The sequence below is a fragment of the Marmota flaviventris genome, chromosome 11, assembly GCF_047511675.1.
Source record: "Marmota flaviventris isolate mMarFla1 chromosome 11, mMarFla1.hap1, whole genome shotgun sequence".
NCBI lineage: Eukaryota > Metazoa > Chordata > Mammalia > Rodentia > Sciuridae > Marmota > Marmota flaviventris.
The window spans coordinates 18,452,577-18,475,734 of record NC_092508.1 but is presented as its reverse complement, the minus strand read 5'-3'; the positions used below and the strand labels follow the sequence as shown (position 1 = coordinate 18,475,734).

At 46.4% G+C, this 23,158-nt stretch overlaps 2 protein-coding genes across 8 annotated transcripts; one reads left to right on the top strand and one right to left on the bottom strand.

Moving 5' to 3' along the window:
* Positions 1–356: 356 nt before the first annotated feature.
* On the bottom strand, positions 357–18,549 carry Znf142 (zinc finger protein 142). 3 transcript variants are annotated; one of them, XM_071619611.1, is made up of 10 exons: positions 18,459–18,549; positions 18,044–18,186; positions 15,651–15,964; positions 12,185–12,784; positions 10,926–11,090; positions 9,250–10,074; positions 6,644–6,821; positions 3,014–5,912; positions 1,882–1,987; positions 357–1,020 (listed from the first exon to the last, which is right to left on the bottom strand). In XM_071619611.1, exons 3-10 carry the CDS (start codon positions 15,934–15,936, stop codon positions 551–553), a joined length of 5,529 nt encoding a protein of 1,842 aa, XP_071475712.1. In that variant the 5' UTR covers positions 15,937–15,964; positions 18,044–18,186; positions 18,459–18,549; the 3' UTR covers positions 357–550. The 3 variants fall into 3 exon arrangements, with proteins under 3 accessions (XP_071475712.1, XP_071475713.1, XP_027797470.2); XM_071619612.1 differs by lacking the exon at positions 18,044–18,186 and having other exon boundaries at positions 18,459–18,479; XM_027941669.3 differs by lacking the exon at positions 18,459–18,549 and having other exon boundaries at positions 18,044–18,219.
* On the top strand, positions 18,399–22,716 carry Bcs1l (BCS1 homolog, ubiquinol-cytochrome c reductase complex chaperone). 5 transcript variants are annotated; one of them, XM_027941672.3, is made up of 8 exons: positions 18,399–18,609; positions 20,238–20,606; positions 20,705–20,844; positions 21,059–21,253; positions 21,510–21,573; positions 21,802–21,971; positions 22,178–22,295; positions 22,408–22,716. In XM_027941672.3, the coding sequence occupies exons 2-8, from the start codon at positions 20,287–20,289 to the stop codon at positions 22,655–22,657; spliced, it is 1,257 nt and encodes a 418-aa protein (XP_027797473.1). In that variant the 5' UTR covers positions 18,399–18,609; positions 20,238–20,286; the 3' UTR covers positions 22,658–22,716. The 5 variants fall into 5 exon arrangements, with proteins under 5 accessions (XP_027797473.1, XP_027797472.1, XP_071475714.1 ...); XM_027941671.2 differs by lacking the exon at positions 18,399–18,609 and adding an exon at positions 18,738–18,817; XM_071619613.1 differs by lacking the exon at positions 18,399–18,609 and adding an exon at positions 18,913–19,288.
* The last annotated feature ends 442 nt before the right edge of the window (positions 22,717–23,158 follow it).

Sequence of the window (23,158 nt, the reverse complement as noted above, 5' to 3'; positions counted from 1 at the left end):
TCAGAACCTGTTTCCGACTGAATTCAGAAGAGATAAAGGAGGAGCAGAGGTCTAAGAGGGGACAGGGCAGATCAAGATCATAGCCTAGAAATGCCAAGTCAGGAGTTTGGATGAGTCTATAAGTTGGCAGTCATTCTGTTTGACATGCTTTATAGAGCATCAGGCATAATAGCACATGCAGTTAGATACAACTGTTTTGAAGGTGCTGAAAGAAAATAGGATTTGATACAGTAAGAAGAGAAGAGAAGACAGAGTGGATAAAACCAAGATCTTATAGCCAGGGTCTCTAAGAAACTAGAAATTCACAGGTTAAAAACACTGCGCACTTCAAGAAGAAATCACTGTTTTGGTCCATGTCTCTCTCTCATATAGCTGTTCATTTCAAAGTACTATGTCCAGAGTCCTGGGGGTGGGGATAGGGGGTGGTTTCCAGTCGCACTGACACCGCAAAGCCAGTCCTTTCTTAGGCCCTGAGCTCCTCAGGCTAACTCTGGTCCCAGTATGCACACCTCTTACCACACTTTCTTCCTGTCTTAGTGGTGGCAGGCTCTCAGCCCTCAGGTCCAGTGGGAGGAGCAGCAGGAGCTGGAGGGCTGGGATCCTCCAGCTTTACATCATGTAGGTGCACTGTGGGAGTGGTGGGGTCTTTGCCCACACCCTGGTTTGGGTCAGCCTGCTCAGGGTGGTGCCTGCGCACGTGCTTGACCACCTGGAATTTCTGCTTGGCCTTGTAGCTGCAGAGGCGGCAGAAGAAGGGGTGGCGGTCTGTGTGGGTAAGGGCGTGATGGCGCAGGCCAGCAGCCCAGCGGAAAGCACGGTGGCACACATTGCACACGTAGGGTTTGGCCTCACTGTGCTTGCGAAGGTGGGTGCGCAGCAAGAAGCGCGTCTTGAAGGCCTTGCCACACTGCTCACACATGAAAGCCCGTGCTTCTCGATGCCGTGTCTCCCGGTGCACACGCAGTGCGTCAGCCCGGTTGGTGCAGTACTCACACTCGGAACACTGGTATGGCTTCAGTCCTAAAGGCAGGGAATAAATCACCATCGAAGGGGGGACAGACAAGGCTCAATGGGTCATAAGAGTCACTGTGGATACATACTGGGATATAAACGACAGAAGTGGCAAGTTAATGACCATTATCTTTGGAATGTTCCAGTCTTGACATTCTTTCAACACATTCTTTGAATACATGGAAGCCCAATGATACCGATAACTAACTGGACCTCTAACCAACTAGCCATCTGATAGTAATGAGTATCAAATATGGTAGGTTATCAAATGGGAAAGTCCAGCCCTCTTTTGGTCACAAAATTTGAAAACACACTTAAACACAGTTCCTTGTTCAACTCAAAAAGTCAAAGAAAATGTTTAAGAGGGAAGAGGTAAAAATGAAAGAAGCATCATTCATAGAAGCAGAGGGTCTTGAAATGCACCTGATCAATTCCTCCACATATGGGGTAACCATATGCAATAATCAAAGGCAATCATTAACCTTTTTCAGAGAACCACATCAGCACAAAGGAGCCCTCCTCTTTCTCCTTCTTATTTGTGATAGTTCCATCATATCTGTATACAATCAGGTAGACCTGTCCTCAATCACTCAAGTTTGAGTTGGGGTTCTCTATGGGGGGGGTGTGACCTTACACCACAATCCCTGAGAAATCTGCCAAGTACAGATGCCCAGACTCTCAGGTTTACTCTGTCCTATTTCTGACAGGTATTCAGTGTGTACCATTCCGGTACACACACTCCCAGCCTACCTGAACCCTCAGTATAAAAATCAATGATGGCCCTGAATCTGGGCAAGGACATACACCACCTCGGTGAAGTCAAGTTTGATAGTGAATGGGAGAATCCTTTAACCCAAATCACAGACTCACCTGTGTGCTTGGTCATGTGATACTTGAGCTGGTTGACCCACTTGCACTTGTAGCCACATTCAGGACACAGGTACTTCCGTTCCTCCTTGTGTATCCGCATATGGTACTAGAAGAGGGAAGAGCAAAAAGCAGAACATGTGCTCCCCTTGGCACTCACTGGATATAGAAGGGGGGACAAGTAGGCAGAGAAACCATTGGTGGATAACCCTGCTCCTTAATCTCATCTCATCTCTACTTCCCTTACCAACTGGGTCCCTCATAATGGTCACTTTGTTATCAACCTTACCTATTCAGTCCCTCTCTAGGCTTTCCCTGACTATCTCAGTTCTGACACTGACAGTCACTGGGTGAGCTAACCCATAATTCTCAGTCTACTAATCTGTAAGATGGGGAATAGAATAAGTATCTATATCTCTTTATTTTTGAAAAGATTAAAATCATGGTACTAGGCATTATAGTAACTGCTCATAAATGTTAGCGTTATTATCCAGATTATCCTCCCCAATTTTTTTTTTTTTTTTTTTGTGGGGGGATCCTGGGCAGTTTACCACTGAGCTACATGTCCAGTCCTTTTTATTGAGATAAGGTCTTGCTAAATTCCAGAGGCTGATCTTGAACTTGTGATCCTCCTGCTTCAGACTCCCAGGTTGGTGGGATTACAGGTGTGCACTACCATGCACATATAAATTATTATGTCTTTATCACAAGGCAAGTCCTTGTTCTTCTTAAGCATGTATTAAAGATTATATTATTTTTTAATATTTATTTTTTAGTTATAGGTGGACACATATCTTTATTTATTTATTTTTAAATATTTATTTTTAGAAGTAGTTAAATACAATACCTTTATTTTATTTTTTTATTTTTATGTGGTGCTGAGGATCAAACCCAGTGCCTCCTGCGTGCTAGTCGAGTGCTTTCCCTTTGAGCCACAATCCCAGCCCCAAGAATTGTATTATTATATGACCCCATGAAGTTGGTAAATATTATCTCTTTTTTATAGATGGGGAGTCTGAGCCTTAAAGAGGATAAGGAACTTGTCCAATCACAGATCTAATATTTGGAAGGGTCAGGATTAAGGAAACTAGAGCCTGCATTCCTTCCATTCCCTGTCCCATAGCCCAGATCTTACCTTGAGGCGAGAGGGGTCAGCACAGGCATATGGGCAGAGGTGACAGCGGTAAGGCTTTTCCCCAGTGTGGATGCGGCTGTGCCATGTGATCTTCTGCCGGTTCTTGGTGCTATAAGCACAGTCAGTACACTTGTAGAGCCGAGTGCCCCCATGCCCTTTCACATGGTGATCTAGCACGAGCTGATGGCGACATGCAAAGTCACAAAAGGGGCAGCGCAGAGGGGGCTGGCCAGCATCCCCGTTCGAGGCTGCTGGTGCAGCTGAAGTCTCTTCATGCTGTTCTAGGTAGTGCTTCACCAGACCTGCTCGCTCCCGGGCAGCAAAGTCACAGAGTTGGCAGCGGTGGCTGAAATGCTGCTGCCTCCGGTGCTCTTCCAGGGCTGGCCGGCTAGGGAAGGCCTCCTGGCAGGCCCCACATTCCAGCCGTGGGTGCTGCTTACGGGTGTGTCCCCGCAGGCTTGCGAGGTTGGGGCACAGCAGGCCACAGCGGGAGCAGTTTAGGGGCCCCTCAGTGGCCTCTGCAGGAGAGCCAGGAGCAGGGTTTAGGGGTTCAGGGTGTCGGCGCAGAGCATGCTGCTTAAGTGCTGTCTCTGAGCTGAATTGGGCCTCACACTGGGAGCAGGCAAAGGCTGGGGTGCCCTGGTGGCAGCTGTTGACATGGCGAGTGATGTCATGGCGAAGATAGCCACTATAGTCACAGAGTGGACAGAAGTGGGTGGGTGTTTTGTCATGTACCCTTAACCGGTGCAGGCGCAGTTTCGAGTTGGTACCAAATGTCTGAGGGCAGGAGCTGCAGGGGATACGGCCAACACCTGTGTGTCTGGACTGGTGAGCCTCTAATCGGTACCGTCTGGTGGTAGAAAAGTCACAGAAGGGACACTGGTGTGGTTTCACCCCTTCATGCTTGAGTTGCCGATGCTGCTGCAGGCACCGATTCTGTTTACAGGTGAAGCCACAGTCCCCACACTGCAGGGGAGGCCGGGGGCCACGGGTTGAGATTGTAGTAGGGTGTCTCCGTTTCTGGTGGAGTCTCAGGGCAGCAGCAGCAGGAGCAATGAATGGACAGAGGCCACAGTGCAGCTCTCCAGACATCCCAAGGGGGCAGCCCTTAGTCTGATGAGTCCTCAGGGCCCGTTCCTGCTGGCAGCGAAAAGGACATGTGGGGCAGGAGAAGAGTGCCCCCTTCTGCTTCTGAGTCAGAGTTGTGTCCCCATTACTAGGGCTGGACTGTGTATTCCTATTACTCAGGGGAGCAGAATTCTCATTGTTCTGTAGGGAAAGAGAAGGCTGGGTTTGAGGCAAACCTCGCTTTCCTCCCCGGCCACGTCCCCCTCGGCAGCCTTCAGCCACATGAGAGGTAATAGAGGAGAGTCGAGAACAAAGGAACATGCATGAGTTGCAGCGAAATTTGCCCTGCTCAAAGTAGAACTTCTCTGGGGTCTCTGTGGGTGAGGAGTTCCCTATAGGAGGGGCTGGGGAAATAGAGGGTGTGGTGAGAGGCTCCTCTACTTCTGGCTCCCTGGGAACTTCAGAAGGAGCATCTTTTGAAAGCAACAGCTCTACTTCTAATGGTACAGGTGGGGGCTTCCCATCTTTGGCATCCTCTGAGGCTTCAGTGCCTGGGAGCTGAGGATGCAGGGGGATGGGAGTGTCTGCTCTAGGCAAGCCCTTGTTCTTCTTAAGCAAAACAGGGCACTTCTTCAGCAGGTGGGTGCTGAGTCCACGTTGTTGTTTAAAGCTTGTTCCACACTCAGGGCATAGCAGGGGCTCTCGGCGGGCCTGGCACCCTGTTCTGGAGTGCAGGTTCAAAGCCTTCTCCCGGCGAGTGATAAAAGGGCAGTGTGGGCAGCGGAAGGCTTGCCCCTCTCCCTGGATCACTACCATCTGCACGCGCCCCTCCAGTACTAGGGCCTCTGCTTGCTCTTTGTCCTGTTTCCGTAGGGCCTTCAGTAATGACTCTGTCTCGGGCAACTGAGGCAAAGGTGCCGTCTCAGCAGGTGCAGTTACTTTGAGGGTTCCCACCCAGCTATTAGGGGCCTCCTCTGAGGATGAAGGATTTCTGGGGGACTCAGACTCTGGTTTCTCCAGAATGGGCTCTTCCTCAGCACCCAAGCCAGGAGTTCCAACACTTTCAAAGCTGGATAGCACAGGTCCTTCCAGTCCTAGGGGCACTGAGGCATCCAGGGGCCTGAACTCCACAGGGGCTGTTTCAGTGAGTTCCTCGAGAGATGGCTCAGACACAGGTTCCAGCTCTACTCCCAGGGCCTCTAAGTGTAGTGTGCAGCTGCCCTCCTCCACTTCTGCTGGGCTGGAGCTGCCAACCAGGTCATTCCCATGGGAAGCCTCACTGCCATCCTGTCTCTGAGTGATGACCTCCTCACTTGTTTCTGGCAGAGCCTGATCCAAGGTGGGATCCACGTCAGGCTTGTGGCCTGGTCCCTCAGGCTGGGCAGATAGCTGGCTTGAAGGCTCTGAGTCTGGTGGTGGTGTCAGTGACTGCCTTGCTCCAGGCTCTTGGCTGGTATCACGGAGCTGCCAGACCTGGTCTCCAGGCACATAGCCATGGGCCTTGCGCTTGTGGAAGAAAAGTGTGGTGTTGCTGAAGGTACGGTAGTCACAGAGGGCACAGTGGAACTCACGGAGACGGGTGTGCTTGCAGTTCTCATGGCTCAGCAGGGCCTGCTTGTGGCGGCTCTGGTAGTTGCAGTAGCGGCAGGGGTAGAGTGGGGCTGGTGTGCCAGGGTGGTGCTGGGAAGCCATATGCTTCTGCAACTCGTACTTTCGCTTGCAGGCAAAGGCACATACCTCACACATCAGGGACTTGCCCTGGTGCCTCAGCTTGTGGCTGCTCAGCTGATCAGCCCGATGGCAGCGATAAGAGCACTGGTTGCACTGGTATCTGACAAGGAGGAAAAGAGGGTGATCACAAGGAGGCAGGAGCTAAAAGTCTCTGAATAAAAACTTTCCATGGCAAGCTTTAAACTCTGTATTGTACATGCATCGTCTAATTTAACCCACCTTTTTACTACCCCATGAAACAGGCATTTCTGTTTTACAAATGAGGAAGTCAAGGCATGAAAGTTAATAACCTGCTTGAGGTTTGTTCCAAAAGAAGCGAGGCAGAGACAGCTTAGCTTCAGGGCTGGTGTTCTAAGACCTACTCTCTACTGCTTCCTCAAGGAAAGTAATAATAGGTCAGTACCATCCACTGACATGAATACAGCATTTCAAGACAGGTTTCTATGTCTAGGTCCCATTCTCCCATGGAAGCACGAAAGCTCCTACCAGCTTCCTGGATTAGGAAGTAGCTAGGATGGCACCATAAATAGAGATCCTATCCACTTTCTCAGGACCAGTCTATGAGAACTTAAGTACACTTTAGTCTCTAGGCTTTTCCTCTAGGTCTAAACTCTCTCCCCTGGGCTCAGAGAGTGCTCACTATGCAATTGGGCTACAGGCACAGGGGCTAGCCACCTGTAGGTGACAGAGTTGAGATGGGGGGAGCAGAGGGCATTAGGAGGAACTCTCCAGCAAATGGAAAAAGCAGTGGGGCTAGAAGTTGGATCTAAGAGAAGACTAACTTGGCATAAGGTTCTTGGGATAGGGACAAAGGCATGTGTGTATTTGTACCTGAGGTCCCCGGCATGTTTTCGCATGTGCACGCTGAGGTAGTGCTTCCACTTGGTGACATAACCGCATTCAGTGCACATGTAATCCTTGGTGTTGGAGTGGGTGAGCATGTGCTTAGATAGGTAGCTTACATCTCGACAGGTGAAGTCACACAGCTCACACTTGTGAGGTTTCTCACCTTATGTGGGAAGTGGAGATGAGAGGGGAGGACACATGTCAGACACAGATCACATGTGTGGCCAGACCATTTTCTCTAGCAAGTTTGCCCTGATGCCAGGCAGGGGCAAAAACTTCATATGTAACTTGAGATGCTAAAAGCCTCACAAGAATGCTTCATAGCCCTGTCAGACAACTATTCCCCAAACTCCTAAACAAATGGAAAGGAGAAAGACTGAGCTTTTCAAAACTAGGTCTGAAGTCCATTCTTGATTTGTTACATAGCTTACTGGCATTAATGACCAATTGTTCCATTTAAGACCATTCCTTTCAGTTTTCTGGAACAGAGAGAAAAAAAATCAGGCAACAGAACAGTAGTTAAGAACTGACTAGCTGGGTGCAATGGAGTATGCCTATAATCCAAGCAATTGGGAGGCTGAAGCAAAAGGATTACAAGTTCAAAGCCAGTCCTGGCAACTTAGTAAGACCCTGTCTCAAAATAAAATAAAGGGCTGGGGATGTGGCTCAAGCGGTAGCGCGCTCGCCTGGCATGCGTGCGGCCCGGGTTCGATCCTCAGCACCACATACAAACAAAGATGTTGTGTCCGCCAAAAACTGAAAAATAAATATTAAAAAAATTTAAAAAATAAAATAAAATAAATAAAAGGGCTAGGAATGAAGCTCAGTGGTAGAGCACCCTGGGTTCATCCTGTTTCAAAAACAAACAAACCAACAAACAACAACAAAAAACCCTGTCTCTGGATTTCAATATTATAATAAGTATTAATGCCCAACTACAGGCATTATATCTGCATAGTACCCACTATGGGCCAAGCACCTTTCTGGGCACTTACAAAAATGTCTCCTCACGGGGCTAGGGTTGTGGCTCAGCCGTAGAGCACTCGCCTCACATGTGCAAGATCCTGGGTTCAATCCTCAGCACCATATAAAAATAAATAAAGGTATTGTGACCAACTACAAAAAAAAAAAAAAAAGCCTCCTCACTAAATCTTCATAACATGCCTATAAGGCAAGTACTATTATCACTCTCATTTTATAGATGAGGAAATTGAGGCACAGAGAAATCAGAGAGTTATTAAGTGTTGGTTCCTACTATGTGTCTCAGTTTCCTGGTCTCTAAAAAGGGAGCAACAAAAAATACTGACCTCTTACGGCTCATGTGAATATTAAATGAGATATCCCAAAGTTGTCAGTGGTTCTCAGAGTGAATTCAAGGATGGGGTGTCCAAGAGTTGGTCAAGACCAGGCTGGGGGCCTTGTTCTACCCAGCCCCCTTCCTGGTAGCGAAATGCAAGCAACATGGCATGCTAGTTCTGGTTCTGACACTAACTGTGAGACCTTAAAGTAGGTCTAAATTTAACTTCCCATAGTTTGTCTCTTTTCTTGTCTTTACCTGTCTTGCTCACAAGATTGATAAATGGGATAGTACACATGAAAGATCTTTGTAAACCATACAATAGTGTACAGACGTAAGTTTTAGGAAAGGCCTCAGAAACAAGAAATTTTATAAAAAATCATGTAAAGAAATGAACTATTCAATGGGAACAACAGTGGCTTTGTGCCCCAAATTGTCTAAAAAACTCTCCTCCCAAACCAGATTTCTTTCCCTAGTGGTGGGAATTAAACTCAGGGACTCACACAAAAGGGCATGGGTCTCCTACCACTGACCTGCATCCCTAGCTCTTTTTATTTTTTGAGACAGGGTCTCATTAAGTTGCTGAGGCTGGTCTCAAACTTGCGATCTCCTGCTTCAACTTCTCCAGTCGCTGGGATTACAGGAGTGTGTTACCATGCCTGACATGGTGAAAAGTTTCTTAATGTCCTCTTGACACACTGGTCTCTATATAGATTCCAAAGGGGATGATGCTGTAGCAGGAAGCATGATTCTGTTGTTATTTAACATCTAAAATGCTAGCAACGGATTAAAGAATCTGAGGTGAAACAAATACAACTTCCAGGTCATTAGGGATGATCTTATTTCAGTGTCATGAATGCCCCAACTTTGGAAGCCCATGTGTATGTATGTTCAGTCATCTTGCCTCCTGTCTCTCACAGCATATCACCAAACTTGAATTGAAAAGGAAGGCATCTGTCCTGGTCTGGGTTTCTTTATTCTAATAGGCTAGGTGGTGGTCATCATCCCATGCCTAAGGATGATGCATAACTGTATTGCGGTTAGAGCACAAGCTGTGGACTCAGACTGCCTAGATTCACATCCTAGCCTGACCACTTTATTTAAATGACACTCAACTTATGGCTCATTTGTAAACTTGGGATACTAAAGCAGTGCTTAGGAATTCTAGGCCAAGTTAAACAATGTATGTAAGGCCCTTCCTGTGATGTCTGGTACACAGTAAAAGCTTATGTTAGACACATCACCACCATCATCATTATTACATTATCTTAAGGATGGATGGAAGCCATCTCACCAGTATGCAGCAGCATATGTCGGATGAGCACCCTCTTGTGGGCAGTGGCAAAGTTGCACTCAGGGCACTGGTGAATTTTCTCATGAGCATGCATCTTGCCTACATGGTCCTGGTAGGCCACTGGGTTAAAGGTGGCAAAGGGGCAGAAGGTACAGCGCAGTTCTTCGCTGCCAGGGTGGCCTTGCTTCTTGTGTTTGCGGAACAAGTGCTTGTTAGAACAGGCAAAGTCACAGTGGGGACAGTGGAAAGCATAGTGGCTCTTGTGATGGGCCTCCATGGCTTCAGCTGTGGCAAAGAGCATGGGACATGAGTGATGGCGGCACTCCACAGCCCGCACCCCATGGGTCTCCTTCAGGTGCTTTACAAAGGCCTTGCGATCAGGGGCTGCATAGCTGCAGCCCTCCTGAAAACAGGGCAGGGGTAAAGGCTCTGCTACGGCTGCTGCTGTGTGGCTCTTGAGGTGCTCCTTGAGTGCCTGGCTGAGGCGGAATTCCTCACGGCAGACAGGACAGACATAGGTGTCTGAGTAGAAGTTAGAAATATCCTCATGCATGCTAGCCATGTGGCGGTTGAGTGCATTTCTCTCCACTGCACTGTACTGACACAGTGGGCAGCGGTGGGCCTTCTCGCCCAGCTCCCGCAGCAGATGGGTCTTGAGTTTGCTTTTACTGGTGAAGAACTTCTGGCAGTTGGGGCACTGGAGGGTGGGGTCTGGGAAGTGTAGATGCAGGTGCTCTACCAGATGGGTCCGCTTCTTAAAGCAGCGTTTGCACTCTGGGCACATGTGTGTCTTGAAGAGGCATTCCGTGCTAGAAGTCACATCCCCTGGGGGGATGGAATACAGAGAGGTAAGAGCAATATTCTTCAACAGCCCAGATGCAAACCTTTTGTGGTGTCTCCAAGAACCCAAACAATAGATTCAAAACACTGTAGCCTCAAAGAAGAGGGAGAAACTCAAAAGTATTAAGAGAAACCAAAACACAGGGACTTCTCAGGCCTGTTTCAAGTGCTTCTCTCAGTCATCCAATGTTCTTGAGCCTCTCTTTAGAGCAGCTCAAAAGAACAACCTGGATGGACCATTCTTGTTCTTGCCTGCTATAGGTGTAGGGAGAGGTGTCAGGGTTGGATAGAAGGAAAAAAGCCCCAAAGGGAATGAGCAAAAGGGAAGACGATAAAATACTCTTACTTCTGAACCCTAGTTCAATGGGCTCTAGATAATAGTGAGCTGATAATAAATACAGTCAGATCTTTCCTATTCACCTGACAGTAAATATGCTCCCTTTGGGATGGGTTTCAGAGAGACTATTGAGCTGAAAACCTGGGAAGCAAAGATTCAGAAAAAAGTCCCTAAGAAGCTCAATACCAGGCAAAAGGGGCTGCTGGTAATCAATAACCTCTGGTATCTTTATATTATGACATCACAATTTCCATTTTGCAAAAGAGCTTTCTACTTGAGGAAAACTAGCCTAGAACAAATTCTATTTACCTCTACCCTGTGTTACTGGAATCTTGGGTCTGTTGAACATTTTCCACTTGACTTTTGAGTCAAGGAAGAATAAAAAGAATGATCTGAACCAAAGGTTAGAAACCCAAACCCTAGAGCCTCCATGTCAGCTTCTCCACTATCTATTCCTCCCTACCATCAAGAGCTTCAAGCTTACTCATGATGTCATTACCTTCAAACTGCTGAGCCCCTTGGCCATTATCCAGAGCTTTCTGAGAGACCTTATGGGTGCCACTTTCTTCTTCCTCTACTTCTTCCTCCTCAGCTGACACCCGCCCAGGAACAGTTGTATCTGCTTCCTCTGAAGGTTCTCCTGCTCCTGGAGGCAGTTTGGGAGCTGGAGACACATAAAATTTAATGAAGTCCATAGGGAGCCAATAACAGCACTAAATGCTGTATTTCTCCATTTACTGCTTAGCAGAATCACCCCCTCCCCTTTAAGCAGAAGGGAATTTGGGGTTGTAAATAGTTAAGTATATGCCCAATCAAGACAGGGATATGAACTAGGAGCTAAGCTACCAGTAGTAATCACTTTAAAGTAAATCAAATCTCAGATAATAGCAGCCTCAGACCCCTTGAAGCCTAGAGTTTTGAGGTCACTGGGGTCATAGGGACTGAGAGGTAGAGAAGGGCAGATTATATTTCTCTGGTTCAGGTTCCCAGGGATAAGGGCTGGGTTGGCTCAGTGCAGGTGAATATACCCTTACAGCTCAACTGTTCTATTAAGAAATTCAACTTAGTGAGTCAAGACCACATCTTGCTCCTCAAATGTATCCCTTTATCCCTCAACAGCTGACTCAGACTAAAGGTATGATTGGTTCTCAGGAAAACAGTCTTCCTTTAGGCCCTAGACCTTGAGTGGATCTCAGCAAGCCAAATTCTCTCATCATAAATCTGTCCTCTTCTGGGCCTCTTTTTTCTCACTTATTTCTCTACTCACCCAACATTGGGGATTTTTGTTGTTGTTGTTGCTATTATTATTGTTTTTTGAGATTAAAGAAATAGGAATTAATAAAGTGCCATTCCTCTTGAAGGTTCCTTTTAAAAATAACCCCAGCTTCTCCTGCCCAATCTCATTTGCTCTACAGGGAGTCTACAGGCATTTGTGGCTACAGCCAGTGGTGGGCACTTTTACTTTTGTCCTTAGAAAGTAAGTTCTGAAATGGAAAATGTTGCTTAAGTAACTTCAGGTCACATGTAGACTAAGCCGAATTTCACTCAGTGTCATGGACCAAGACTTCCTCTTTGTTCCGTATATTCTAAATGAGTCAAGGTTTCTAGATGCCTTTCTATCCTTCTCCAGGAATTCTATCCTCCTGACTTTCTGTTTAGAAAGTCATTCATGGCACTGGAAATAAGTGTGTCTTCTATAAGATCAACTGTGGCTATATTTTAGGCAGGGCACTGATGGATCCCTGGCTTCATTCATACCTGGTGGCAGCTCCTGGGATGGAAGGCCCTGAACAGCAGAACGTTCTCCCTGTGTCACAGCTCCATGGCTCCGCTGATGCTGCCGGAAGAGTTTGATGTTGGAGCCTATGAAGCTGCAATGGTTGCAGTGGAAAGGGTAATGGGTCTGCCGGTGCAGTTCCATGCCCTGCTGGCTCCCAAAAAGTAGGGAGCAGCCACGGAAAGAACATGGCACAGGGACTGCTCTGTGGTTCTGCCTCAGGTGGTGCTGCAGACCTTTGCGATCTTCAGCAGAGAACACACAGCCAGACTCTGGGCAGGAGAAGGTGTCAGGAGTGGCTCGGTGAATCTTGAAGTGGTTCTTCAGGGCCTGTGGTTGGGCAAACTCCTGTCTACATACAGGACATGATAGGGGGCTATCTGTCAGGCTTTGGCCCTGCAGAGGGCCATGAAGGGTGAGGTTGTTGGAGGGCAGTTCTACAGAGCCTGGGGGGCTAGACAGGCCCTGCACAGACTGTATGTGGGTCTCACTGCACTGGTGTAGGGACAGCAGAGTGGGCTCTGCGAAGCTCTGTTCACAGCGCTCACAGAAGTACACCTCCACCACCTTTACCAGGACACCTGCAGGCAGAGGACCGACAGAGAAAGGAATAGAATCAGATTGAACAAGACTCATAGGAATTAGTTACTAATAGAAACGTAGGTGAATCTGTTCATATTCACTGAATGCATATGGACTTCAAGACTGGCTCTGCAGACTATAAGCCCATAGATCACGGTCAGTCTATCTGGTACATGTGTTTGGATTCCTAGTATCTAGCATAATACCTGGCACAAGATGGGTGCTTAATAACTGTGTTCAATGAATGAACAAACATCAATGTAATCTAGGAAGCATTAAGGCAATAATAGATTAAAAACTTCCAAAAGAGAACAATGACAACTAGAGAGATGTATCTGCAATATATATGCAATATAAAAATATCTGTAATAAATGACATATATATGCAGTATCAAAATATTTGTAATAAATGATACAGGACTGTCCTACATTTATTCTGTGGGTCCTTTTTTTCTTTTTAATTGTTTTTTTAAAAAGTTCAATGCAGGGCTGGGGAATGTGGCTCAAGTGGTAGCGTGCTCGTCTAGCATGTGTGAGGCACTGGGTTCAATTCTCAGCACCACATAAAAATAAAATAAAGATATTGTGTCCACCTAAAACTAAAAAATAAATATAAAAAAAATAAAAATAAATGATAAGAAGTATGCAAAGGAATAATTATCCCCATAGTCTGGTCTCTTTTTGGTATCAGGGATTGGCTGCAGGGGTGCTTAACCACTGAGCAACACCCCCAGCTCTTTTTATTTTGAGATAGGGTCTCACTAAGTTGCTTAGAGCCTGGATAAATTGCTGAAGCTGGCTTTGAACTTGTGATCGATCCTCCTGCTTCAGCCTCCTTGAGTTGCTAGTCTCTATCTTTTCAGGCTTTTTTTTTTTTTAAAAAGATGGGGGTCTTGCTATGTTGCCCAGGCTGGACTGGAACTCATGATCCTCCTGTATCAGCCTCCTGAGAACAGGTGTGTGCCACCAAACCCAGTTTCTTCCAGCCCTTTTGTGGTCATTATCCTACAATTTGCTTTTTTTAAAAATTTTTTTCTTGTCTCACTTGCTATATAACAATGACATTTTATCTATCAATAAATCTGTTTCATATTTTTGTCCAGTTCATGGAATTTCAAAACACTGATAAATCAAACCAGAACAAATAAAGCTTCCCTACGTAACCCCATCCTCATGTGCATGTGTATTTTTCTATAAGACAGAATAGAATTACTGGGTAGAGTATGCACATTGTAAACCTTGCTATGTAGCTAAACTAACCTTCAAAAAATATATTAATTTATATTCGCCATAATTTGTAATTCACAGTCTCACCAACATTATACAAATTGTTTAACTTTTAATTTTTTGTTTAAGGTAATACCTAAATTGTTTAACTTTTGCCAAAGTTGAGAAACAAAATGTCACCAACCTTAGAGCTTGAGAACAGGGTCTTGCTAAGTTGCCGAGGTCTAGCTAAATTGCTGAGAGTAGCCTTGAACTTGTGATTCTCCTGCCTTAGCCTCTTAAATCTCTGAGACTACAGGTGTGCACCACTGTGCCCAGCTCATATAGTTACTAATTAATTTATTTTTTGGATACTAGAGATTGAATTCAGGAGCATTCGACTACTGAGCCACATCCTCAGCCCTATTTTGTATTTTATTTAGAGACAGGTTTTCACTGAGTTGCTTAGTGCCTCTCTCTTGCTTAGGCTGGCTTTAAACTCATGATCCTCCTGCCTCAGTCTCCTGAGCCACTAGGATTATAAGCATGTGCCAATGTGCCCAGCCTCATATAGTTATTTTTAACTACGGAATTTACTTATGTGAGATTAAGCATCCTTCATACATTTATTGACTATATTTACTTCTTATTTAGCAAAGCGAAGAGAAATTTCTTTTTTGCTTTCTTGAAAACTATTTTTCTTATTGTGCAGATCTTTGAATTTTAAAGATATTAACTCTTTTTTATATATTACCAATTTTTGGTTTGTTGTTGTTTCACTGCAGAGAAGGTTAGAAATACTATATGGTCAAATTAGCCAATCTTTCCCAGTATTCTTTGTCACTACATTACATTGCCAAGGAAGTGGTGAAAACTACAGCTAGAGGATGACAGTCAAAAAATAGGTAAGTTTCAGAAAAATAGGAAGTTGTAGGAAAAGGGGGAGAATCTTTCTCCTAGGATAAAAATGCTCAACTGTAGTTATATTTGTAGTACTTTTGGAGACTTGAATCTGGGGCCTTGAACATGCCAGGCAAGACCTCTACAACTGAGTTACATCCCCAGCCCCGTTTTTAATTTTATTTTTGAGTCAGGGTCAACAAGTTGCCCACATGGGCCTCAAACTTTCAATCTTCCTGCGTTAGCCATGTGTACCACCATGCCCAGCTCAACCCTTCCTCTTAACATGCTTTGAATGAGTGAAGTACATTATACACAGGAAGTTAGGGCAAGGAAATACCAGTTACCTTTGGAAAGCCCTGCCAACTACAGGGTGGGAGGCAGGCTAGGCTTTTGCCTAATCCCTGGTTGCAGTTTCTGGGTGTAAGGTCAATATGGGTAAAGAATCTGTGAAGATTGTTAAGAGTAAGGACAAGCCAGGATCGGGCAGGTGTCAGAAAGGTCTTCCCTTGTGGATCCTGCCTAGCAGACAAGAATCCCTTAAAGGAGAGACTTTGCCAAAAGCTTGGTTCAAGATTGTGCAGTAATCTGCCAGCCTTCCATCATCGGGCTCCAATTGCAAACCAAAATACAACATCTCAAAGTATAAAAATAGCATACTATTTTATGCTCCAATCATATCCATACAGAAGGATAAAAATAGAACACACAAAACCTCAAGGCTGCCTGTCCCACTAGCCTGCTAGCAACTCTGTGTACCTGGGGTCTCTTCAGGAGCTCCTGTGGATAGGGTTCCAGCTACTGTTTCCACTATGATCTCCATGTTCCCTGGGCCCTCTTCATTAGCTGTGGCCTCTACCAGCAGGCAGTCTGGGTCAGCAGGCAAAGGTGCAGTGTCCCCAGAAGGACAGGTGCTCTGGACAGGTCCCAGAATTCCACGGTCAGAGAGAGGTGGGGGGATCAGCAATAGCTCAGGGCACAGTCCATCCATCTCCACAGTACTGTTGGCTGGCTGTGAGTCCAACACAGGGTCTGTCATCACCATTGATTTGTGTGCTGTGGCCTCTTAAATGCTGACAAACCAACCAAAAGAAAAACAAAATGTGGTTAGAGCTCTCACTTTTTTCCCAGTTTGTGTGTGTACACAGCCCAGTGCCCTCCAACTTAGGCATTTTCTTTATGGCAGCATGTTCAGAACAAAATGTATAAAAATAATAGGGTCAATGGACTGGGGTTGTAGCTCAGTGGTAGAGCACTTGCCTTGCATTCGTGAGGCACTGGGTTCAATCCTTAGCACCACATAAAAATAAATAAATAAAATAGATATTGTGTCCAACTACAACTAAAACAAATTTTAAAAAAATATAATAGGGTCATAGGGTTAGAAATGATGGTGGAATGTGATGGACATTATTATCCAAAGTACATGTATGAACACACGAATTGGTGTGAATATACTTTGTATACAACTAGAGATATGAAAAATTGTGCTTTATATGTGTAATAAGAATTATAATGCATTCTGCTGTTATATATAAACATTAATTTAAAAAAGATTTAGTTTACATAAAAATATATGTATAATAGAGTCAATATTAGGAGAAAGCCAACAAGTTTTGGCCAACATAAGAAACATATCAGGTTATGTTTCTTGATACGAAGTGAGTCAAATCTTAAACTAAGTTTTAGTTTTCAAAATTGGGTGGGGCCAAAGGATTTCAAATGCCCTTTCCTTTTTTTTTTGGTACTGGGGATTGAATCCACAGGTGTTTAACCACTGAACATGTGCACATCCCCAGCCCTTTAAAAAAAAGGGTCTCACTGAGTTGCTTAGTGTCTTGCCAACTTGTTATGGCTGGTTTTGAACTCACAATTCTCCTGCCTCAGCCTCCTGAGCCTCTGGGATTACAGGCATGAGCCACCATGCCCAGTTCCCTTTTGCTTCTTGATGCTCTCATTCCTCAGTGAGGTTATAGGGCCTTTCTATCTCAATCTGGTTCTTGCTGATTTCTCCAGGCATGGTTTCCACCTCTGCCCTTAATAGACCTCTGAACCTGATGATGTGCCATTCTCTGGAGGCACCATACTCTCTTTTATTCGCATACCTTTTTACCTCTCAGCTTGATGCACTTTTTCAATCTCTTCTCTGGCTAGTCAGTGCCTTACTGTCCTTTAAGAAGCTACACAGGGCTGGGGTTGTGGCTCAGTGGTAGAGCACTTGCCTCACATGCGTGAGGTAATGGGTTCGATCCTCAGACCACATAAAAATGAATAAATAAAAGATATTGTGTCCATGTAAACTAAAAAAAAATTTAAAAAAAGAAGCTACACAAATGTCATTTCCATTCTGAAGACTTCCTGACACTCTTATTCTCAGTCTTCAGGGGTCCTGATGGTACATTGTACATATCAGAAACTCTGTCACACTGCACTGTTGTTTACCGATCAGTTTCTCTTCCTGATGTGGAACTTTCTGAGTAGATTTTACTGACATCACTTCAATGAACACAAACCACCAATAAACTATGCAAGTCAGACAAGTAGATACTAGTGAAGAACCACTGAGAGGGAGGGACATCAGAGTAAAGTTAAGTATATAGTACCAAGGTATGAAACCAATGGTTCCCCACATAAAGAAACACACCAAGAAATTTCAAACTCATTAAGGTCTCAAACTGGAATACAACCAAGAAACCAATAGCAATTAAACTGTATATCCCGTTACACACGAATTTTAAGCCAAGTAATTTTTGTAATTTATAAGAATGACAATCATTTCATGAAATTGAGTCAGACTCAACTCAAAACAACAGATCACAAAGGTGACAGGGAGGTGCACTTCCGAGGTCCGAAGGAATATCTTTGGAAACCGGCCTCCGCTTGCTTACTGCCGGTTAACTGGGCTCTGGGCGATCTTCTGGCTCGGCAGTACACCGCCTCAGGGGAGAGCCAAGAGGACTTGGCGCTGTCTACACTGAGAACCTTCACCCGCAGGAAGGCGGGGCGGGGGGGGGGGGAGAGGCGCGAAGGGAATCTGTCTTCCGGGCAATGGCAGTGAGGAAAAGGAAGGTCAAATTAAGGGAGAGGAAAGGCTTGGTGAAACAAGGAGCCACTAAGTATACGGGTTCCCACCTGCCGCTGGGCGGACTCACCGCGTGGCCCTGGACAGATGCAGTCGCCACCCTTCTCTGGGCCTCAGCTTTCCTCTCTGAAAAGTGGAGGCGATGACAGCATCCACACTGTTGGACGGGAGCTGGCGCACAAGAGCCACAGAACGGGAAAGATGTTTTGTAACCTGCAAGGTTTGGGATGGAGCATCACCATGACTGTGGTCCTGAGGAGCGGTAGCGGGTACCCGGGTGGGGTCCAGAGTGGTGACGCGGCTGAGGCGCAGAGCGGCCGCTGAGATGCGCAGGGGCCCCCCTCGTCGGCGTGTTTCTTTCAGCACCTCCTCCCACGGGTCCCCACTGTCCAGGTCCACTTCCATCCTGGAGCTCGAGAAACTTTTGCCTCCAGCTCTCTCCACCCAAACTCCCCCCAGATCCCGCCTCGCAGCTGCTCACTCACCTCTAGACCCACCGCCGGCGGAAATCGCATCTCTATGGTAGAAAGCGGCTGGAGCGACCTCCCAGGGCTCCTTTTGTACTACCGCCCCCGGCCCAGCCGCCTCTAGGACGTCGGGCATATGGCGGCCACTCTATCTACCTCTTGTTGGCTGGTGGATACTCTATGGTTTTCTCTCTTCTCTCCACCTTTTCCCTGAAGCCAAAGGAGGACCATCGAGAGTTGTGGGGCAGAGTGGCAAGAAGTTCTTGGTGGGCGTGGCAGGAAGTAGATTAAAAAATTCGGGGGGCGGGACCGAACGGCGCTTCCCCAAATTTCGGCTGGGCGATACCATCGAGACGAAGGGCCAGAGAGTCATGGCGGTAAGGGGGTGGAGTGACTGAGAACTCCAAACCACGTTCCTGGAGGCTCGAGCCTTGGTGTAGAGAGGGGTTCGGTAGGGTTTCTGGGTGTCTGGACCGCGAAAGAGGAGAGCTTTGTTTATGATCTTCCATGGGTGTTTTGGAATTCTGGATCCCATTCTGAGCCTCAACCGAGGTCCCTGCTGTCAATTCGCTGCTCTGCGTGCCAGGGGCAGGGCAAAGTGGCAGGAATGGAGTGAGGTGGGGTGTCGGAAGAGTGCTAAAAACTATTTGGCTTCCCATTCCTCATGATTTTTTCCCGGCGCTGATAATTGAACCCAGGGGCACTTTACCACTGAGCTATATCCCCAGCCCTTTTGATTTTTTGAGACAGGGTTCTCCACCAGTTGCTTAGGATCTCCATAAGTTGCTGAGGCTGGCCTTGAACTTGAGATCCTCCTGCCTTGTCTTGTCCAGTCGCTAGAATTACAGGTGTGCGCCACCACTGCCGGCTTCATGATCTTATTATCTACAATTAGACCTAGCCAAATCTTATTAGGTTGAATTTGGGAAAGACTCCATGGGCGAAATAGCAGGTGGGCAGGATTTCATTTGGGGAAAATGCAGGGAGAATTGCTTGAGGAAGGAGGTGGGAGGTGTTTTGCTTATTTGTTGGATAAGGGTATTAGGAGTTAAGCCAAGAAAGGTAGGTGGGTGGCTGTTGTGAAGGCTTTTGAGTACCAGACTGAGGAGTTTGTACCCAATTCAGGGATCTATTGGAAACCAACCACTGAAAGTGCTGGAGTAGGGAGAATTCTGATCCTTATGATGAACGATCTGGATCTTTGCAGCTGTTTGGTGATACAAGAGTTGAAGATCCATTAAAATGCCACTTCCAGAAGTAAAATTTAATTTTAAAGGGAAAGTTTAGGTGGGAAGTAATAAAAGTCTCAACTCTAAACAGGACTTTAGGAATTGGATGTGTGGGGGACAGAGAGGGTATTTGAAGAATGTTATTCATGCATGGTAAGTAAAGCATGTGGTCACTGACAAGTTAGTGGAAGCGCCACTGCTGCTGACTCCAGCTAGTGTCCCCAACCTCTGACTTTAAAAAAATTCTCAGCTTGTTCCATGGACCACAAAAATTCTACCCATCCATTATCCTGATGTGAATCAGGTAATATTGCTCTCTCGAGCTTAAGGAATTTCCAAACATGGTCCTCTGACAGGAAATGAGATATAAGCAGGCTGATGGGAGGACAAAATGGAGTGAAGGGTCTGCATTCCAACACTAACCCTACCCTGAAAAAGGATATTGAAACATATAGTACTGTTGACCTGTCCTTGCTACTTCTGGAGAAGGGAGTGGGGCAGGTTTGGGGACATTCAATGGAGTCTGATTCTAAACTAATTTTGTGCTTTGTCCCATCTTTACCCCTAGCTTTCAATAGGGCCTGAGAGCCTGTAAACTTCTTTGTTTCCCATTCAAGATGCCACTTTCAGACTTTGTTCTGGCCCTGAAGGACAATCCCTACTTTGGGGCTGGATTTGGCCTGGTTGGTGTGGGCACAGCCCTAGCCCTGGCCCGAAAGGGTGCCCAATTGGGCCTGGTGGCATTCCGGCGCCATTACATGATCACACTGGAAGTCCCTGCTCGAGACAGGAGCTATGCTTGGTTGCTTAGCTGGCTTACCCGCCACAGTACCCGTACTCAGCACCTCAGCGTGGAAACTTCATACCTTCAGCACGAGAGTGGTCGGATCTCCACCAAGTTTGAATTTGTTCCCAGCCCTGGAAACCACTTTATCTGGTAAGACTGGGAACCAGGGAGGGCTCTGATATAAGAATAGAGAGCTGGATTTTATCATTTTCCTTCACTCACCCCGTGTTTTGACCATTCTTATTCAGGTATCAGGGCAAATGGATCCAGGTAAAACGAAGTCGAGAAATGCAGATGATAGACTTGCAGACCGGGACTCCTTGGGAATCTGTCACCTTCACAGCTTTGGGCACTGACCGCAAGATTTTCTTCAACATCCTGGAGGAAGGTGTGGGATGGCACAGGCAGGCTGTAATGGGGGGGGGCGCTATAGGGATGGGGACATTGGATATTGGAGGAAGAGCAGTTTGGGGAGGAAGAATAAGAGGATGTGAGTCCTTGGGAACATGGGGCTAGGAGGCCTTTATTGCATAGTTCTGTCTAACTGAAGAACAGCCATGTTGGAGAGAATTATTGGCATTGTCTTATCTCCCCTTTTACAGCTCGAGAGCTAGCCTTGCAACAGGAGGAAGGAAAGACCGTGATGTACACAGCTGTGGGCTCTGAATGGCGCCCCTTTGGCTATCCACGCCGCCGCCGGCCACTGAATTCTGTGGTTCTACAGCATGGTCTGGCTGACCGAATTGTCAGAGACATCCGGGAATTCATTGATAACCCCAAGTGGTACATTGATAGAGGTGAGAAGTAGCTTAGGTCTGGGATAGGCTATTTCTAACCATATTGTTAAGGCAGACAGGCTGGTCTTTGGCCAGGAATGATGTAAACCTCTAGCTCAATTCCCAGACAAGAAGGGGCAAGAAAAGTTGCCTATGATTTTTTTTTTTCATACCAAGGCCATCAGGCCAATAAGAGGCACAGCTAGGAACAAAGTGGACATGTGGGACAGGGTATATAATTCACTTTAGGTCTTATTTATCTTGGCTGTATCCCTAGGTATTCCCTATAGACGTGGCTACCTGCTTTATGGACCCCCTGGTTGTGGAAAGAGCAGTTTTATGTGAGTAGTCAAAATTTCACTCAAGTCTGCAAAACAGCCTTTGTAGAAAAACTGGGCAGAAGAGGCTGGAGAGTGGAATGAATCTGGGGACCAGGAGCCAGGAAAAGCATGTGATATGTGGAAGGAGTGGGAGAATTGGGCCTCCGAGATACACCTCCCACAACAGGAGGAAAGGGTCTGGACCCAGGAATAGTCCCCAAGTTGCCTACCACCTTCTCATGTTCACAGCACAGCCCTGGCTGGGGAACTGGAACATAGCATCTGCCTGCTGAGTCTCACAGACTCTAGCCTCTCTGATGACCGGCTCAATTACCTGCTGAGTGTGGCTCCACAGCAAAGTCTGGTGCTCCTGGAGGATGTGGATGCTGCTTTTCTCAGTCGAGACTTGGCTGCAGAGAGTAAGTGAGGGTGTTAGGGAAGGGGGATGGTTCTCAATGAGGATAGTGAGGTGTAGGAGTATGAGGAATGGGAGGACATGGAATTCCACAGGGCTGACAGGATGCCTAGGGTTGGCTGTGAGGCACTAGAGTCAGGGACTGTGGTGTGAATGGAGGAGGTGCTAATTTTAAGCAAGGTTATGACCATGCTTTTCTGTCTTTTCAAGACCCTGTGAAGTACCAAGGTCTAGGTCGTCTTACCTTCAGTGGATTGCTCAATGCCTTGGATGGAGTGGCTTCCACTGAGGCACGCATTGTGTTCATGACCACCAACCATGTTGATAGGTAAGGAGTGAGGGAAGAATCCATTCCATGTCTTGAGAGAATTAGGAAATTGAGGAGACCATCATTTTTGGTGTGCTAGTGAGACTGTTGCTTGTGACTCTCCTCCTCCTAGGCTGGACCCTGCCCTGATACGCCCTGGGAGAGTAGATCTGAAGGAGTACGTGGGCTACTGTTCACACTGGCAGCTGATCCAGATGTTCCAGAGGTTCTATCCAGGGCAAGCACCTTCTTTAGCTGAAACCTTTGCAGATCATGTCCTTCAAGCTACAACCCAGATCAGTCCAGCCCAAGTGCAGGGCTACTTCATGTTGTATAAAAATGACCCCACAGGGGCAATTCAGAATACCGAGTCTCTGAGGTAATCAGCCAGGCTGTGCTGGGCTCTCCTCCTAGAGGAAATCAATAAACACTTGCCATACTACTCTGGTCCCTGACTCTTTCTCCCTCTCTCAGATTGGTACTTAATACAAAACAAGGGCTGCAATCACAGGGGACTATATAAGGGTTAATCATTCCAAAACCTATACAGATGATGTGGGGTGTAGCCTAAGAGAGGAGGAAGAGACCCTAAATTGGAAGATACATGCCTCCATCTAAGGGCATCCAAGTGAGGAACATGTATTAACATGGTCGAATACATAGTGGGGGGGCTGGGGTTATGGCTCAGAGGTAGAGCGCTTGCCTAACATGCATGAGGCACTGGGTTCAATTCTCCAGCACCACATAAATATAAGATATTGTGTCCACCTATAATTAAAAAATAAATATTAAAAAAAAAATAATACACAGTGGGTTATGTTATAGTGCTTTCTAAAAATTCCGCCCAAATGTCGACCTCCTACTAGTTTCCTCTGAAACTCATT

What these genes read in the sequence shown, in the direction of transcription:
- Bcs1l (XM_027941672.3), top strand. Translation starts at nt 20,287, where the DNA reads ATGCCACTTTCAGACTTTGTTCTGGCCCTGAAGGACAATCCCTACTTT. An exon ending in CCTGGAAACCACTTTATCTG is followed by an intron (nt 20,607 to 20,704) that starts GTAAGACTGGGA and finishes ATTCTTATTCAG; the next exon opens with GTATCAGGGCAAATGGATCC. An exon ending in CAAGTGGTACATTGATAGAG is followed by an intron (nt 21,254 to 21,509) that starts GTGAGAAGTAGC and finishes CTGTATCCCTAG; the next exon opens with GTATTCCCTATAGACGTGGC.
- Znf142 (XM_071619611.1), bottom strand. Translation starts at nt 15,936, where the DNA reads ATGGTGATGACAGACCCTGTGTTGGACTCACAGCCAGCCAACAGTACT. An exon ending in AGCTCCTGAAGAGACCCCAG is followed by an intron (nt 12,785 to 15,650) that starts GTACACAGAGTT and finishes CTCTGCCTGCAG; the next exon opens with GTGTCCTGGTAAAGGTGGTG. An exon ending in AGGGGCTCAGCAGTTTGAAG is followed by an intron (nt 10,075 to 10,925) that starts GTAATGACATCA and finishes CCATCCCCCCAG; the next exon opens with GGGATGTGACTTCTAGCACG.